Genomic DNA, 19393 nt, shown 5'->3' with positions numbered 1-19393 from the left:
CCCTGCCAGAATTTATAAAAAAGCGGGAGAAAAGTCCACGAAAAAGGGGCGGAGCTATCTCCCTCTGCACACTGGCGCCATTTTTCCCTCACCGTTCCGCTGGAAGGAAGCTCCCTGACTCTCCCCTGCAGTCTACACTACAGAAAAGGGTAAAAAAGAGAGGGGGGCACTAAATTTAGGCGCAAAATACATATATAGCAGCTATAGGGGATATAATTTAGTTAATCCCTGTATTATATAGCGCTCTGGTGTGTGCTGGCATACTCTCTCTCTGTCTCCCCAAAGGGCTTTGTGGGGTCCTGTCTTCTGTCAGAGCATTCCCTGAGTGTGTGTGGTGTCGGTACGGCTGTGTCGACATGTTTGATGAGGAGACTTATGTGGAGGAGGAGCAGGTGCCTATAAATGTGTTGTCACCCCCTGCGGGGCAGACACCGGAGTGGATGGACTTGTGGAAGGAATTACGCGAAAGTGTCGACTCCTTACATAAAAAATTTGACGACATGCCAAATGTGGGGCAGCCGGCTTCTCAGCCCGTGCCTGCCCAGACGTCTCAAAAGTCATCAGGGGCTCTAAAACGCCCGCTACCTCAGGTGACAGACACAGATGTCGACACGGATACTGATACCAGTGTCGACGACAAAGAGACTAATGTAATGTCCAATAGGGCCACTCGTTATATGATTGAGGCAATAAAAAATGTTTTACACATTTCTGAGGTGACCCCAGGTACCACAAAAAAAAGGGTATTATGTTTGGGGAGAAAAAACTACCAGTAGTTTTTCCCCCTTCTGAAGAATTAAAGGACGTGTGTGAACTAGCGTGGGCTTCCCCTGATAAAAAATTTGTAATTTCAAAAAAATTACTAATGGCGTACCCTTTCCCGCCAGAGGATAGGTCACGTTGGGAAACACCCCCTAAGGTGGATAAAGCACTTACGCGCTTATCAAAAAAGGTGGCACTGCCGTCCCAAGATACGGCCGCCCTAAAGGAACCTGCTGACAGAAAGCAGGAGGCTCTCCAAAAAGCTATATATACACACACTGGTATTATACTGAGACCAGCTATTGCCTCAGCATGGATGTGCAGTGCGGCAGCTGCTTGGTCAGACTCCCTGTCAGAGAACATTGACACCCTAGACAGGGACACTATATTGCTAAACGTAGAGCATATTAAAGACGCTGTCTTTTACATAAGAGATGCACAGAGGGATATTTGCCGGCTGGCATCAAAAATAAGTGCACTATCCATTTGTGCCAGGAGAGGGTTATGGACCCGGCAGTGGACAGGGGATGCAGATTCCAAAAGGCACATGGAAGTTTTGCCTTATAAGGGTGAGGAGTTGTTCGGGGATGGTCTTTCAGACTTAGTTTCCACAGCAACAGCTGGGAAGTCGGCATTTTTGCCACATGTCCCCTCACAACCAAAGAGAGCACCGTATTATCAGGTGCAGTCCTTTCGCCCCCAAAAGAGCAGACTGGGTAGAGGCGCGTCCTTTCTGCCCAGAGGCAGAGGTAGGGGAAAAAAGCTGCAGCATACAGCCACTTCCCAGGAACAAAAGTCCTCCCCCGCTTCTTCTCCTAAGTCCGCCGCATGACGCTGGGGCTCAGCAGGCGGAGCCAGGTACGGTGGGGGGCCGTCTCAAAAACTTCAGCAATCAGTGGGCTCGCTCACAGGTAGATCCCTGGATCCTTCAAGTGGTATCTCAGGGGTACAGGCTGGAATTCGAGACATCCCCCCCCCCCCGCCGTTTCCTCAAATCTGCCTTACCAACGACTCCTTCAGAAAGGGAGGCTGTGTTAGAGGCAATTCACAAGCTGTATTCCCAGCAGGTAATAGTCAAGGTGCCCCTACTTCAACAAGGACGGGGTCACTATTCCACAATGTTTGTGGTACCGAAACCGGACGGTTCGGTGAGACCCATTTTAAATTTGAAATCCTTGAACACATTTAAAAAAATTCAAGTTCAAGATGGAATCGCTCAGGGCGGTTATTGCAAGCCTGGAAGAGGGAGATTACATGGTATCTCTGGACATCAAGGATGCTTACCTGCATGTCCCCATTTACCATCCTCACCAGGAGTACCTCAGATTTGTGGTACAGGATTGTCATTACCAATTCCAGACGTTGCCGTTCGGCCTGTCCACGGCACCGAGGGTATTTACCAAGGTAATGGCCGAAATGATGATTCTGGACACTGTCCAGAAAAAAGTGTTTCTCCCAGAGGAGAAAGCCGAGGAGCTGTCGTCTCTAGTGAGAGGCCTCCTGAAACCAAAACAGGTGTCGGTGCATCATTGCACGCGAGTCCTGGGAAAGATGGTAGCTTCCTACGAAGCGATTCCATTCGGCAGGTTCCATGCCAGAACTTTTCAGTGGGACCTGTTGGACCAATGGTCCGGATCGCATCTTCAAATGCATCGGTTGATAACCCTGTCTCCGAGGACCAGGGTGTCTCTGCTGTGGTGGCGGCAGAGTGCTCATCTCAGAGAGGGCCGCAGATTCGGCATACAGGACTGGGTCCTGGTGACCACGGATGCCAGCCTTCGGGGCTGGGGGACAGTCACTCAGGGAAGAAACTTCCAAGGACTTTAATCGAGTCAGGAGACTTCCCTACACATAAATGTTCTGGAACGGAGGGCCATTTACAATGCCCTAAGTCAAGCAAAGCCCCTGCTTCAAAACCGGACGGTTCTGATCCAGTCAGACAACATCACGGCGGTCGCCCATGTAAATCGACAGGGCGGCACAAGAAGCAGGGCGGCGATGGCAGAAGCCACAAGGATTCTCCGTTGGGCGGAAAATCACGTGTTAGCACTGTCAGCAGTGTTCATTCCGGGAGTAGACAACTGGGAGCAGACTTCCTCAGCAGGCACGACCTCCACCCGGGAGAGTGGGGACTTGATCCAGAAGTCTTCCAACTGATTGTAAACCGTTGGGAAAGGCCACAGGTGGACATGATGGCGTCCCGCTTAAACAAAAAGCTGGAAAAATATTGCGCCAGGTCAAGAGACCCTCAGGCGATAGCTGTGGACGCTCTAGTGACACCGTGGGTGTACCGGTCGGTTTGTGTTCCCTCCTCTTCCTCTCATACCCAAGGTACTGAGGATAATAAGGAGAAGAGGAGTAAGAACTATACTCATTGTTCCGGATTGGCCAAGAAGAGCTTGGTACCCGGAACTTCAAGAAATGATCTGAGGACCCATGGCCTCTGCCGCTCAGACAGGACCTGCTGCTGCAGGGGCCCTGTCTGTTCCAAGACTTACCGCGGCTGCGTTTGAAGGCATGGCGGTTGAACGCCGGATCCTAAAAGAAAAGGGTATTCCGGAGGAAGTAATTCCTACGCTTATTAAAGCTAGGAAAGATGTAACCGTACAACATTATCACCGCATATGGCGAAAATATGTTGCGTGGTGTGAGGCCAGGAAGACCCCAACGGAGGAATTCCAGTTAGGTCGATTTCTGCACTTCCTACAGTCGGGGGTGACTATGGGCCTAAAATTGGGTTCCATTAAGGTCCAGATTTCGGCTCTGTCGATTTTCTTCCAAAAAGAACTGGCTTCACTGCCTGAAGTTCAGACATTGTCAAGGGAGTGCTGCATATTCAGCCTCCTTTTGTGCCCCCAGTGGCACCGTGGGACGTCAACGTGGTGTTGGGTTTCCTAAAGTCACATTGGTTTGAGCCACTCAAAACCGTGGATTTAAAATATCTCACGTGGAAAGTGGTCATGCTTTTGGCCTTGGCTTCGGCAAGGCGGGTGTCAGAATTGGCGGCTTTGTCATGTAAAAGCCCCTATTTGATTTTCCATATGGATAGGGCAGAATTGAGGACTCGTCCCCAATTTCTTCCTAAGGTGGTATCAGCTTTTCACTTGAACCAACCTATCGTGGTGCCTGCGGCTACTAGGGACTTGGAGGACTCCAAGTTACTGGACGTAGTCAGGGCCTTGAAAATTTATGTTTACAGGACGGCTGGAGTCAGGAAGACTGACTCGCTATTTATCCTGTATGCACCAAACAAGATGGGTGCTCCTGCTTCAAAGCAGACTATTGCTCGCTGGATTTGTAGCACAATTCAGCTTGCGCATTCTGTGGCTGGCCTCAGGGCCGTCTTTTCGTATGGGCTCAATGGGCTCTTGCCCAAGGGCCCCAGGAGTATAAGGGCCCTAGGCTGATAGCTGAGGGTCCCCTCTTTCCAGGGGTACCAGATTTTAGAAAATTGGCCCTGGGGAACCGGAGATATTCGACTTGAAAGCAGTGGTCCCCATCCAAGCCTGTTAAATGCTCTTCCTAGCCAGATATCTCGGGTTCTGTCTGACTTAGAGTTTTTCTGAGGGTATAATCCAAAAGCTGGGACTCTCCCCTTTTGGTGGACACTGGCAGCTTGTCTCTACTATGCCCTGAACCAGAGATATCAGCTTTCAAGCAGCTGGTCCCTGCTCCAGCTCCACACGCCTAATATGCAGTTTTATATTTTCATTGGTGAATTGCTCTGGCTCCTGAACTCTGATCCCCAAGTCCCCAGAACCTTCAGAAAGGAGGGACTCTTTAGTTTTTTATCCAATTCAAAGCTAAGAAATCCATTTTCAGGAACTTCAGATATCTGCAGTCAAGCAAGCTGCCCTCACACCGGAAAATAATGAATATTAAGCCCACTTCACTATACACCCTCCCCTACGTATTAAACACCCTCTACCACCCTGGAAGTCATGTACCAGGGCTTCTTTATTCAGCCCAATGCACCCTTTTACAGCTTAGCCCCATCTGTTCAGTAAAGGAGTAATTAGCAGAAATTACTGCTCCAGGTCCTACATGTGAGCGGAAGATAGAACACCCCCTACCGCCACTGATAGCACCCCAAATCCCTACCTCAGGAGGATGGATAGGGGGCCCAGTGCATTGCTGTGCCCAGGGGCCTACACTGCTGTTAAGACGGCCCTGGCTGGCCTGCCACAGCCTAAATCTGTAAAAGCCCATTCCACGAGTAAAGTGGGCTCTTCTTGGGCGGCTGCCCGAGGGGTCTCTGCTTTACAACTTTGCTGAGCTGCTACTTGGTCAGGGGCAAACACGTTTGCAAAATTCTACAAATTTGATACCCTGGCTGAGGAGGACCTTGAGTTCTCTCATTCGGTGCTGCAGAGTCATCCGCACTCTCCCGCCCGTTTGGGAGCTTTGGTATAATCCCCATGGTCCTTACGGAGTCCCCAGCATCCACTAGGACGTTAGAGAAAATAAGATTTTACTCACCGGTAAATCTATTTCTCGTAGTCCGTAGTGGATGCTGGGCGCCCGTCCCAAGTGCGGACTGTCTGCAATACTTGTATATAGTTATTGTTAACTAAAAGGGTTATTGTTGAGCCATCTGTTGAGAGGCTCTGTTATGTTCATACTGTTAACTGGGTATAATATCACGAGTTATACGGTGTGATTGGTGTGGCTGGTATGAGTCTTACCCGGGATTCAAAATCCTTTCCTTATTGTGTCAGCTCTTCCGGGCACAGTATCCTTACTGAAGTCTGGAGGAGGGTCATAGTGGGAGGAGCCAGTGCACACCAGGTAGTCCTAATTCTTTCTTAGCTGTGCCCAGTCTCCTGCGGAGCCGCTATTCCCCATACTCCTTACGGAGTCCCCAGCATCCACTACGGACTACGAGAAATGGATTTACCGGTGAGTAAAATCTTATTTTTTTTTTTTTTGTTTGGTGTGGCAGGAGCTGAACCATGGTCAAATGGGCTGCTGGTTTTTAGTAGCCATAAGCTTTTTTACTTTATTTTTATAGTCTTACTATTTTTTCTGAGCGATCTTTCTAAAAAGCATCTTATATGTACCTTAGAGTCGCGATAACGCTTACCCACGTGTACAGTGCTGTTTCAGCGGGCGTCTGTGTAGGATGTACTAGCAAGTCCAGCAGACGTTACCAGGCTGTGGCTGGAGAAGGTAAGGCATCGGTTCCACTTAGTAGGGGAAACGTGAGACACAGCCACAGTGTTTAGAGTGTGTCTGAGACACTGTGTATCTAAAGGACCCAGTCGAAGCTTAGGCGGCTGTATGACTGGTGCGTCTGTGTTCACTGTAGGTTCACGGGGCGGTGTGTACACTAATAGCGTCTGGATCCACTCAGTGTTCGCTAACGTATTGATCGGTCCTGGAAGCAGGGGTGAAGTCTTGCTGTATCCCACTCTCCCGAGTTGGGTGATACAGCACTAAGTCTCTATCTACCTTTCATTACGAATAGTTGGATAAGTGCCTAATGCATAGGAGTCTGTAAACTATTGCTGCTGGTTTTTTTTCGTTGTGCGACAGAATACAGTTAAGGTCCTATATAAGGTAATGCAGTAATATGTTTCTACTACATACTTGAAATGTATCTGTAGTTGATGATGTGCTCCTATTGCTTATTATACTAATGTATAACCTGTGACTGATTGCTAGTGTGATTTCTGACTTTACTATAATATTGTCAGTTTGTGTATTCCGATCCTCAATGCTGGTGAAAAGCAGGGAGGGATCGGATTGTATGTCCCTTTAACACATTTTAAAGTGATTGCAGTCACAAATTGTGTAGTTAACACTATATAGGTGTGGTATTTATTTATCATGTGTAAGAGAGGCAAAGGTGAGGAGGATACACTCTCCACAGAAGCACCAACACTCATTTCATGTTTTCTTGCAAAGCTGGGTTAACCTCTCAGGAACTGGTTCAAAGTGCATTCCGTGCAAATTGTTTTAGCTTCCATCAAAGTCTCTTGAAAAATCCGAGGCAGGCTCAGGTTCAAGTTGAGCCTCCATGGGCTACTTTTGCACAGACCTTATCCAGTATAGCTGAGCGGATAATGCCAGCTCCAATACCAGGGATAGGTTACCCTATTAACCCTTACATGCAACATTCCACCTGGGGGTTTATCACATCCAGTACAGGAAACTGGAGCCTCTCAACAAACACAGGCTGATTGTAAGTAAACATCATAGACATGAAACATCTTTACAGTTTACACGTTTCAGATGAGGACTCGTCAGAGGATGAGGATTCATCACACTTTAGGTCTGCATACAGAGACGACGATGAAGGCCTCGGCTCAGTGGACATAATTGAGCTAATTAGTGCTATGAAAGCCATTCTATCCTTAGAGGAGGCAGCAGAGCCTTTGTTAAAATCTAAGGCACCTGTGTTTAAACGTCCCAAAACAGTTAGGACTGAGTTTCCTGGGTCAGAACAACTGACGGAAATTATGCAAAAGGCTTGGGTTACACCCAGTAAGAAGTTTAATATTCCAAATAAATGGAATTCCAATTACCCTCTTCCAGCTGGGGACTGTTTAAAAAGGGAGGTGGCTCCCAAAGTAGATACACCCATCATTCGATTGGTGCGAAAATCTACATTACCTCTGCCTTCAACATCATTAAGGGGTATATGCAATTGCGGTCGAATTCCCGAAATTGTCGAATTTCGGGTCATTTTCGACCAAAAAAAAAAATCGCCTATGCAATTCAGTGCTTTCCGACCAAAAAACGGACTTTCAAAATTCGACTTTTTGAAATTCGACTTTTTGCAAATTCGACTTTTCTGCAATGATACAAGTGCTGCAATTCGACCAAAGCATATTCAATTCAAGTTTGGAAATTCGACAGCAGTGCTTTTAGACAGCAAATTCGTCATTTTCAATCCGCCACACTTTGGAGGGTGAAAACAAATAAAAAAAATTTAAACATTTTTTTTTGTGTTTTTTTTGGGGGAATAGCAGATCTATTTATATTAGAAGGGATTAGGTACTTTTTTTTTTTTTTGGAGGCACAAATATTATTTATATATTTTTTAAAATAATTTTTTTTTTTTTTTTTTTTATGCTGGAACGGTGAAATCATAAAAAAAAATGGCGTGGGGTCCCCCCTCCAAAGCATAACCAGCCTCGGGCTCTTCGAGCTGGTCCTGGTTCTAAAAATGCGGGGAAAAAATTGACAGGGGATCCCCCGTATTTTTAAAACCAGCACCGGGCTCTGCGCCTGGTGCTGGTGCCAAAAATACGGGGGACAAAAAGAGTAGGGGTCCCCCGTATTTTTAACACCAGCATCGGGCTCCACTAGCTGGACAGATAATGCCACAGCCGGGGGTCACTTTTATGCGGCCGTGGCATTAAATATCCAACTAGTCACCCCTGGCCGGGGTACCCTGGGGGGAGTGGGGACCCCTTCAATCAAGGGGTCCCCCCCCCCAGCCACCCAAGGGCCAGGGGTGAAGCCCGAGGCTGTCTCCCCCCCCCCCCCCCCATCCAATGGGCTGCGGATGGGGGGGCTGATAGCCTTTTGTGATAATAAAAAGATATTGGTTTTTCCAGTAGTACTATAAGTCCCAGCAAGCCTCCCCCGCAAGCTGGTACTTGGAGAACCACAAGTACCAGCATGCGGGAGAAAAACGGGCCCGCTGGTACCTGTAGTACTACTGGGAAAAAAATACCCAAATAAAAACAGGACACACACACCGTCGACAGTAAAACTTTATTTCATACGTCGACACACACATACTTACCTATGTTCACACGCCGACATCGGTCCTCTTCTCCATGTAGAATCCACGGATACCTGAAAAGAAAAGATCAATATACTCACCTCAGCCATGGTCCAGAGATAAATCCACGTACTTGGCAAAAAAACAAACCGAACACCCGCTCCATGCCGGACTGAAAGGGGTCCCATGCTGACACATGGGACACCTTTCCACGAATGAGACCTGTCAGTGACAGCTGTCACAGAAAGGTCTCTAAGCCAATCAGGAAGCGCAACTTCGTTGCGCTCACCTGATTGGCTGTGCGCTGTCTGTACTGTGACAGCACATCGCAAAGCCGCTCCATTACTTTCAATGGTGGGAACTTAGCGGCTAGCGGTAAGGTCACCCGCCGGTCAGCGGCTGACCGGCGGGTGACCCCACCGCTACCCGCAAAGTTCCCACCATTGAAAGTAATGGAGCGGCTTTGCGATGTGCTGTCACAGTACAGACAGCGCACAGCCAATCAGGTGAGCGCCACGGAAGTAGCGCTTCCTGATTGGCTGAAGGGACGTCAGTGACAGGAGTCACGTGATGTCCCGGCATTCGGGAGAAAGGGGTCTGATGTGAAAGTATTGGACCCCTTTCTAGTCCGGTATGGAGCGGGTTTTTGCGTGTTTTTTTTTTTAAACAAGTACGTGGATTTTACTCTCTGGACGTGGATTTATCTCTGGACGCTGGAAGGTGAGTATAATTTTTTCACAGGTACCCTCGGATCGTCGGAGACCGTGGCAGTCGGCGTGTCAACATAGGTAAGTATGTGTGTGTCGGTAGTGTGTAATAAAGTTTTACTATCAAGGTGTGTGTGTCCTGTTTTTATTTGGGTATTTTTTTCCCAGTAGTACTACAGGTACCAGCGGACCCGTTTTTCTCCCGCATGCTGGTACTTGTGGTTCTCCAAGTACCAGCTTGCGGGGGAGGCTTGCTGGGACTTGTAGTACTGCTGGAAAAAACAATATCTTTTTATTATCACAAAAGGCTATCAGCCCCCCCATCCGCAGCCCATTGGATGGGGGGGGACAGCCTCGGGCTTCACCCCTGGCCCTTGGGTGGCTGGGGGGGGGGGACCCCTTGATTGAAGGGGTCCCCACCCCCCCAGGGTACCCCGGCCAGGGGTGACTAGTTGGATATTTAATGCCACGGCCGCAGGGCACGGCATAAAAGTGACCCCCGGCTGTGGCATTATCTGTCCAGCTAGTGGAGCCCGATGCTGGTGTTAAAAATACGGGGGACCTCTACTCTTTTTGTCCCCCGTATTTTTGGCACCAGCACCAGGCGCAGAGCCCGGTGCTGGTTTTAAAAATACGGGGGATCCCTGGCCAATTTTTCCCCTGCATTTTTAGAACCAGGACCAGTTCGATGAGCCCGAGGCTGGTTATGCTTTGGAGGGGGGACCCCACGCCATTTTTTTTCCGGGTTTTTCACGTTTTTTTACCGTTTTTTAAAATCGCGGCAAAATCCGCCAAATCGGCCGATTTTCGCCCGCGACTCTGGCGAATCCGTTTTTCATTGAATATGGTGAATTCCGGAAGCCACCTTCCGGGATTCACCTGTCGAATTGAGTCGAATTAAAAAACGGCGAAAATTGCCGCGAATTCGACCGCAATTGCATATACCCCTATATGATGTCACGGATAGGAAGATAGATGTTTTTTTTAAAACATTTTCTCTTTGTCTGGAGCAATTGTAAGGCCAGCTATGGCTTCAGCTTGGATGGCAAAAGCAGTGGCAGCCTGGGTTGATGCGTTGGAGGATGATGTTTCAATGGCAGTTAGAGAGCAAAAATCCCATATTGCACATGTTAAATAGGCGGCTATTTTTTGGGGAAGTAGCAGCCTTGGATATGGGTACAATTGCCTCTCAAGCACTAACTTCAGCAGTAGCAGCTTGCAGAGCAGTTTGGCTGTGTACATGGAAAGCTGACTCAATCTAAGAAGGTTCTAGAGTCTTTGCCTTTTCTGGAGATATTCTTTTTGTTAAAGAATTAAACAGTATTTTGGAATCAGAAGCTGACTCCAAGAAAGTAATGTTTCCTTCCGCATACAAATCTAAGCATAGATTTCCAGCTTTTCGGTCCTTTTGGACTTAAGGAAAAGCAAAAGGAAAGGGATATGGCAAACGGTCTAAATCTGACAGGTCTGGTAAGACTAAAAAGCATTGGGCTATCAGACGGCTGGCTTCCAAACCAGAAGATAAGCTATCAGCCTGATGGTGCGGGTCTCCACCTGGGGGATCCCAGGATGGGAGGCTAACTTAATTTTGCACAGATCTGGCAACAGTCCACCACAGATGCCTGGGTGCAAGAAGCAGTATCTCATGGTTTTGCGTTTGCTTTCAAAAAAACACCATCCTCAAAAATTTTTTTTTTTTTTTTTTTTTCTGTACCAGTCGGTCTTCAGTGGAAGCGAAGGCCAGGGCTTTGCAAACAGCTCAGAAGTTGCTTCAGTCAGGAGTGATAATTCCTTTTTCCTCCTGTGCAATGAGGACAAGGTTTTTATTCCAACCTGTTTCTGGTTCAGAAGCCAAATGGGTTGTTCCAGCCCATACTCAATCTCAAAGTGCTAAACAAGTACATTTGGGTGTCTGTTTCATATGGAGACTTTACGTTCCATTATTTTGGCCATGGAGCCGGAGGATTTTATGGTATCCCTGGATATCTGCATGTTCCTATAGCAATGTACAATCAACGCTATCTCAGGTTTGCTACCCTTTAGAAACATTTACAGTTTCAGGCCCTTCCATTTGGACTATCCAGAGCTCCAAGAGTCTTCACCAAAATTATGGTGGTAATGGCAACTTATCTCCGTCAGCAGGGGATAAGAATTTTTCCTTATCTCGAATTTTTCCTTGCCTCGAATTTTCCCTTACCTCGATGACTTATTAATCCTGGCACAGTCTCAGGAATTGCTTCAGTGCCTTCTACAACAGGTAATAGCTTGTTTGCAGAGACACTGTTGGCTCATAAATTGGGCAAAGTTGTCCCTGGTTCAGTCACAACGGATGACTTACTTGGGCGGCTGTGTTGGATTCAAGTCTTCAGAGAGTAATTTTACCTCTGAACAAAATATCCAAGATTCAGTCAGGGATTCAGGAGCTGCTACACGGTCAAAGGGTATCCATTCACGCAGCAATGCGTGTGATTGGATTGATGGTGTTGACATGCGACATGGTGGAGTATGCTCACTTCCACTCGAGGCCTTTACACAATGTCTGATCCTTTCCAAATGGAATGGGTTACTTCAGACAATAAAGACTCAGACTATGGTCCTCACTCTGGAAGTAAAGAGGTCATTAGCCTGGTGGCTACAGACATCTAATCTTTTGGATATCAGATTGGGAAATTCTGACAACAGATGCCAGCCTTCAGGGCTAGGGATCAGTGTCAGGGAGGAGTTGCTTCCAGGGGCAGTGGACAAAGGAAGAAAGTTGCCTGCCAATAAATATATTGGAACTTTGGGCCATATATTTATGGAACTTATTCAGGCAAGGGACATCCTTCAGGGGAAACCAGTTCAGATCTGCTTTGACAATGCAATGGCAGTAGTGTACCTCAACCATCAGGGAGGAACTCGCAGCCAAAACGCAATGAAGGAGGTAAGTCACACGTTAAAGTGGGCAGAACTTCATCATTCAGCCTTGTCCGCAGTGTTTCATTCCAGGAGTCCTAAATTGGGAAGCGGATTTTCTCAGTCAACATGCCATTCGTGCAAACAAATGGGCTTTACACCCTGAAGTCTTCCAAACTCTGGTAGACAAGTGGAGGTTACCGGAGATAGCTCTCATGGTGTCCCGTCAGAACAACAAAGTTTCCGCATACGGGTCAAGAACAAAGGATCCCAAAGCGACCTGTCAGTGAGATGGGACTTTCGTCTGGCCTGTGTATCCACCAATCGCCCGGTTACCAAGGGGGTTTGCGAAAGGCAAAACAAGGAAGGGGAGCCATGATACTAATAGCTCCGGCTTGGCCAAGAAGACATTAGTACACAGATCTGCAGAGGCTGTCAATGGATGCTCCATTCCTACTCCTTCAACGTCCAGATCTACTGTCTCCGGGTCTTTGCTACTACAAGCACCTGGATCGACTGTCTTTGACAGCGTGACTCTTGAGACTTCCATCCTGAAAGCAAGAGGATTCTCACAACAGGAAATGCAAACTGCTCAGAGCAAGGAAACCTTCCTCAGCTCTCATTTCTCACCGAATATGGCAAGCCAATGGTACAGTGACCGGAAATTTGACCCTAGGTCTTTCAGAGTTTCCAGAGTCCTAGCATTCCTTCAGGCAAGAATGGACAAAGGTTTATGGGTGGCTTCCTTGAGAGTGCAAGTGTCGGCATTGACTGTATGGTTCCAAAAGAAAATTGCTAATCTAAAGGATGTGAGCACTTTTTTCCAGGTAATGCTGCACATTCAACCTCCTTTTGTTCCTCCTACAGTGCCTTAAGTTTAGTCCTAAAGGCCTTTCACGCTGCCCCATTTGAACCACTAAAGTTCTCTTTCTACTGGCTATTGCTTCAGCTAGAAGAGTTTCAGATTTAGGGGCATTTTTATGTCATCCTCCGTTTCTGGTGGTGGTTGTTGTTGTTGTTGTTGTTGTTGTTGTTTGTTATTATTTATTATACCAGATAGAGCATTTCTCAGAACCAAATCTGGGTATCTTCCTAGGGTGGTATATAAATTTCACCTTAACAAGGAAATTGTAGTCCCGGCCTTCCAAGGGCCGGACCTTTCTGTGGGAGATGCGTCATTGGACGTGCCTTAAGGATCTATGTGGATCATACCAGTGCCATTAGAAAGACACACTCTTCGTTCTCTATGGATTTCAAAAGAGAGGATGGCGTCCTAATAAGCAGACACTGGCGAGCTGGCTTCAGATGCCTATTTCAGAAGCAGATTCTCAAGTTGATCTACCTGTTCCGGCTAATGTTTCTGCTCACTCTACTCGTAAGGTAGGTCCATCATGGGCAGCACAACGTGGTTCTTCAGCAGAGCAGATATGTAAGGCAGCCACACATTCAATCTGTCTCTAAATCATGTTACATGCACCTTTTAAAAACATATCCAAAATACGCCCTTATCTTATACAAGACACTGCAAAAACTCTAATCCACACACTCATCATCTCCTGCATTGATTATTGTAATAGTCTCCTTACTGGTCTTCCCAAACATAGGCTCTCACCACTACAATCCATTTTAAATGCAGCTGCAAGGCTAATCTTCCTCGCCAGATGTTCTTCGTCTGCTGATCTACTCGGTCAGTTCCTCCATTGGTTACCGGTATTCTACCGTGTCAAATATAAAATACTTTTACTTACATACAAGGCTATTAACCAAACTGCACCATCATACATCTCCTCGCTCATCTCAAAATATCTCCCTACCAGACCTCTCCGCTCTGCACAAGATCTGCGTCTCTCACCCACATGTATTACCTGTTCCCACTCAAAATTACAGGACTTTACCCGGGCTTCACCCACTGTGGAATGCCCTCCCACGTACAATAAGACTCTTCTCTAGTCTCCAAACCTTTAAACATTCCCTGAAAACTCATCTCTTCAGACAAGCCTACCAAATTCCAGACCCACACGCATAACCTTCAATGCTTCCCTATCCAGTTACATCCTCTCTGTACAGTCCACATAATCTCACATTTTGTCTTCCAACATTGCTGGGTGATCATATCATACAACCCATTAAGAACCTAGCAATCTGGGGGACCATTATGTAACAGGTAGCATCTATCCTTGTGTATCAATGCCTATTTCCCTATAGATTGTAAGCTTGTGAGCAGGGCCTTCCTACCTCTGTCTGTCTTTGCCCAGTTTTGTTCTAGAACTGTTCTAATTATAAAGCGCAACGGAATATGCTGCGCTATATAAGAAACTACTAATAAATAAGCCATTAACACATTCATTAGACCAGGCATGTCCAAACTGCAGCCCTCCAGCTGTTGGGAAACTACATATCCCAGCATGCCCTGACCCAGTTTTGTTGTCAGAGAATGCTAAAGCTGTGTCGGGGCATGCTGGGATATGTAGTTTCACAACAGCTGGAGGGCCGCAGTTTGGACATGCCTGCATTAGACATTATGCCTTTGATACCTTTGCCTCTCAGGATGCTGAATTCGGGCAAAGGATTCTCCTGTCCAATCAGAAGTATTCCCACCGCTAAATTGCTTTGGGACATCCCAATGTTATGCTGTGTAACCTGCAGGAGAAATATTCTTTATGTAGACTTACCGTTGATAACTCTATTTCTCCTAAGTCCACAGGTTACACAGGAATCCCACCCTGACGCACCTGATTTGAAGATCCTTTCACTTACTAATCTCTTCCTTGTACGGAAGGGTGTGCATGTGTGTTCTTATCACCTGATTAGGGCTCTCTATGATGCTCCTGCCTTGAGCTTTGGAAAACAACTGAATTGCCTGAGTCAGGAGGCGGGGATATAGGGACGTGCCCAGAGCCGTCTTAACAGCAGTGTAGGCCCCTGGACACAGCAATGCACTGGGGCCCCTACCCACCCATCAGCGGAAGGGGTGGGCGGTGCTATCAGCAGCCGCTTTGATGTTCCGCGGGGGGTAGGGGGTGTTCTATCTTTCGCTCAGCATGTAGGACCTGGAGAAATAATTTCTGCTAATTACTCCTGTACTGCACAAATGGGGCGGGTAGGAGAACACTAAACTGTAGAAGGGGGCATTGTGCTGAATGAAGGGGCCCTGGTACATGACTTCCAGGGTGGTAGGGGGTATTTAATACACAGGGGAGGGGTGGATAGTGGAGTGGGCTCAATATTCATCATTTTCCGGGGGTCAGGGCAGCTTGCTTTACTGCAGATATCTCCAGTTCCTGGAAATAGATTTCTTAGCTTTAATGGGGAAAAAAAAAACCTAGAGAGTCCCACCTTTCAGGAGGTACTGGGGACACCTGTCAGGAGGTACTGGGGATTTGGGGATCAGAATTCAGGAGCCAGAGCAATCCACCAACAAAAATATAAAACTGCATATTAGGAGTGTGGAGCTGGAGCAGCTTGAAGGCTGATATCTCTGGTTCTGGGCACAGTAGAGACATGCTGCCAGTGTCCACTGAAAGGGGAGAGTCTCCGCTTTTGGAGTATACCCTCAGAAAAACTGTAAATCAGACAGAACCCAAGATATCTGGCTGGGAAGAGCAATTAACAGGCTTGGATGGGGACCACTGCTTTGAAGTCTGATATCTCTGGTTCCCCAGGGCCGATTTTCAAAAATCTGGTACCCCTGGAAAGAGGGGACCCTCAGCTATCAGCCTAGGGCCCTTTTACTCCTGGGGCCCTTGGGCAAGAGCCCATTGAGCCCATACGAAAAGACGGCCCTGGACGTGCCCATTGTATTCTGGGAGGCGGAAAGCTTTGATCATTGGTGCCAATCCGCTGTCACTACCTTATATCCCTATGTTATCCTGTGGACTTAGGAGAAATGGTTATCAACTGTAAGTCTACCATAACAAATATTTCGGTCTCCAGCAAACCAATCCCCAACCTACAGTATCTCTTTATCAAGCATTTACTTAAATTTGCTGGCTTCTCTCCTCAATGATACTCTCTGCTGTGTATGACACTGACATGACCTTAGGTCAAGCCAGCATCCCACTGGTGGAAGCTGCAGATGTATGATTGGTGCTGGTCTGCAAAGGCTTTCTGCTGCCTGTCCTATAGTATGACCAGAAAAAGCACAGCATTACTGAAATCCTGTGCATCCCATCGGAGGGCAGCCAGGATTTCTGAAATCTGGACTCGACGCAGCAGAGCTTAGATGTCCAACCTGCCCAGATACCCCTAGTCTTCGCCGGGTGCCTCCAGGCATTTGCCTATACATTTGCCTCTGCATAGGGCCGACTTTGCTCATAAATACTATACCCATCTGTTCCCTATCTGGCACCACATTTAAAGTCTCTTCAGTCCCTGAGGGCTCCACTTTAAAAGGAGACTATTCCTCTCCACCATTTTTAGAATGACTGACCCAGAAGCAATTAACTTTTAGCTTGACACACTGACTGCTAGCATTGTTGATTCTTATCTCCTGTTTTAGCTTTCTCCCGAATGTCAGCTTAGAAGTGGGCAAGACACTGTTACATTAAGCTTTGTTATTTTATGTACAGGATTGTGTCCTTTTTGGAGATTTTATTAAAATAATACAAAGTCTATGAAACCTTATATGAATTTACATTTGGATGCCCATCATTATCTTTAATTTTTAATTCTCAGCAATTACTCATGAACGGGTTCCGGAATGGGTGGAGTTTGCGGCCTTGTGGCTTCCAAGTGGAAATGGCTTCCTTAACTGCTTTGTCTATTTTTGGATCAACAAGAGTTTCCGGCAGAAATTCAGGCAATTGGGTAGAAAACTGTGCCCACGGAAATACTGCTACTGGAGCCATCAGAAAAGGGGTAGAAGAATGTCCATGCTCCGTGTCTCAAACAGAAATGCTATGGTCACCTTGCAGGAAAGGTCATGCAGCATGTCATCCACTTGCATGCTCCTGCCCCAAGCCGTGGACTCTATTTAGAATATTGATTAGAGAAGGCACTTAAATAAAATGTATTATCAATGGTTTCCTCTCGGGGACCTTTAACTGCACTTTTAAGCCTTAAAACTTTACCTTGAACAATGTGTTCAGATCCATATTAAATGTACGTGCAATATGAATAACTAACATTTGACATTAAATGGCTGATCACTATATCTTACAAAAAGTGTTACAACAAACCTACTATAATATAAAAACAAAAAATACTACAACTGAAGCGAGGTGAATAGTCACATTATGTATTTGTTTCTCATATTATCAACAAGTGAAAAGGATTGTACGCTTATATGCCAACATTTTAAATATAATTGGGGTTGTATTACAAACTAATAGCAGATTCTGCTGTTAAAGGACCCCCCAAAAATTCTGTTCCGGTAAGAAAAAAAATAGCAAAAATAAATAAAATAAAAATGTATGTATTAAAAAATAGATATAAATGTCAAACGATTGAGCATAGTTCTAGCCTCTAGTCTGAAACATTGTTATGTCCATAGTCTTGAAAACATCCATGCAAATTTATGCTTTTATACAGTGTTTTTTAAATAACTGCCCACTGCAAAATGTGTACAGATAGACAGGTTCTATCTTGGTTAAAGAAATACAATGTTTTAATGTTCTGAAGATGGCATTCGAAGTAACGGCATACAGAAAATTAATGTTTATAATTAAAAACAATAGATATGTTTTCGTCTCTGAATTAACATAAATGTGTGCTGCAATGATGAATAAGGAAAGTTGCCGTTTCACATTCTATGGTGTTGATGGGTTTTGGATTTGTTGATCAGCCCCTGACTCTCCGTGGGGCTCATACATCTTTCTAGTTTTACCCATGATTCAGTATAGAATATATCAATATTTCTAATTTATGGCAAGTATTCAGTCTGCATGTGACACACAACTGCCATCCGCAATAATTTAGCGAATTTGTTGACAAAAAATTATCGCTTACATGTGAACTATGTAATATATGTATGTAGCATGAGGTATCCCATGTATAGATGGAAGAAAATGTTTGGGGAAAAGTCCTTTTGCACAGTTCCAACTTCCAATGGGACTTATAATGGGAGTAGTTTATCTGTATTTGTAAATAAATATATATTTTTTTGTAGTGTATGCTGTAAACTGATCTATATGGGAAGGCACAACGTCTTCAGGCAATCTCTACTTGTTCAGATATAATCTGTACTTTCTCTACCTCCAACAGGGACAAGGTGGGGTTCCTAAAATACATGTGCCTTTCAGTATGAATGCCTTTACATTCTCTCTGTTCTGGTTGAATTACCAATGTCTTACTACTTTAACATACTGTAAACTGGTTCTCTATAGGAGAGCCCTCTGACAGTGACCTAGAGAACATAATTTACATAGCTGTTTAATAAAGGAACTCTTTAGCATCAGCTCTGCCGACATTCATTTGTGTTCTAGTTATGCCAAGTCCGACAGGTGATAACCCTACTGCTGGTTGTACCCAGAATTGTCTTCAAACTGTTTTTCCTGTTTTGCTTTGTTTTATTTATTCTGTTTATCATAGTTTTTATTATATTTTCAGTGTTTGTATATATTATTGTTAATAAGGCCAAATTATTAATGAAAATAAAGCCTCAGACATTTGGGAATAAGTGTCCTTATTTGCTAACTGTAAATGTTTTACCGTTCTTGACTTGTCTACAATTGGTTCTCAATATATTGGTCAGCAGGCCAGGAAAAGGCAGTATCTGCTGGTTATACTTTTTTGTATGTGTGTCCTTTTGCAAACTTGTCCATACAGCTAGAAAACAATGCTATTCAGGGGATGGCAATTTTATGGAAATAACCTGAAGATACTGTGGGGTCTATTTATCAATCAGTGAAAACTCCTTTCTCCAGAAAAAAAAAAGCTGGAGAAATGAGTTATCACAGATTCCTCCTATTTAGGAAAAGGCCTGCAGTAGAGCTCACTGGGATGCAGTTAATTTGCCGGCAGTCGGGATTCTGACTGTCGGGATACAGACGCCGGGATCCCGACTACTTATAATACAGACACCCGGAATCCCGTGTCAGAGGGCCTATTCCCACTTGTGGGTGTCTACGACACCCATAGAGTGGGAATAGAACCTGTGGTGAGTGCAGCGAGTCGCCAAGTCTGCAGGGTAGCGAGCCCGCAAGGGGACAATTTGCGCTCGCTCTGCCACCGGCATACTGACGGACGGGATGCCGTTGTCGGTGTACTGCCGGCCGGCATCCCCATTGTCTGTACATCATACCGAACCCAGCTCAGTGATTTTTTTTTATTTTTTTTATTACAAGCCCCCTCCCCT

General features: G+C 45.9%; 1 protein-coding gene across 3 annotated transcripts in view; it reads left to right on the top strand.

Moving 5' to 3' along the window:
- The window catches only part of LOC134896534 (D(4) dopamine receptor-like), a 52006-nt gene extending 33291 nt beyond the window's left edge, over nucleotides 1-18715 (top strand). For all 3 annotated transcript variants that reach the window (XM_063913926.1, XM_063913927.1, XM_063913925.1), the window contains exon 3: nucleotides 16774-18715. In XM_063913926.1, the coding sequence (XP_063769996.1) occupies nucleotides 16774-17075 (302 nt within the window). In that variant the 3' untranslated portion in view covers nucleotides 17076-18715. The remainder of the gene's footprint in view (nucleotides 1-16773) is intronic.
- Nucleotides 18716-19393: the final 678 nt, after the last annotated feature.

Source organism: Pseudophryne corroboree, chromosome 1 (genome assembly GCF_028390025.1).
Source record: "Pseudophryne corroboree isolate aPseCor3 chromosome 1, aPseCor3.hap2, whole genome shotgun sequence".
Classification (NCBI taxonomy): domain Eukaryota; kingdom Metazoa; phylum Chordata; class Amphibia; order Anura; family Myobatrachidae; genus Pseudophryne; species Pseudophryne corroboree.
Note: the sequence above shows the minus strand (reverse complement) of the source record. Positions and strands in the feature narration are given on the sequence as shown.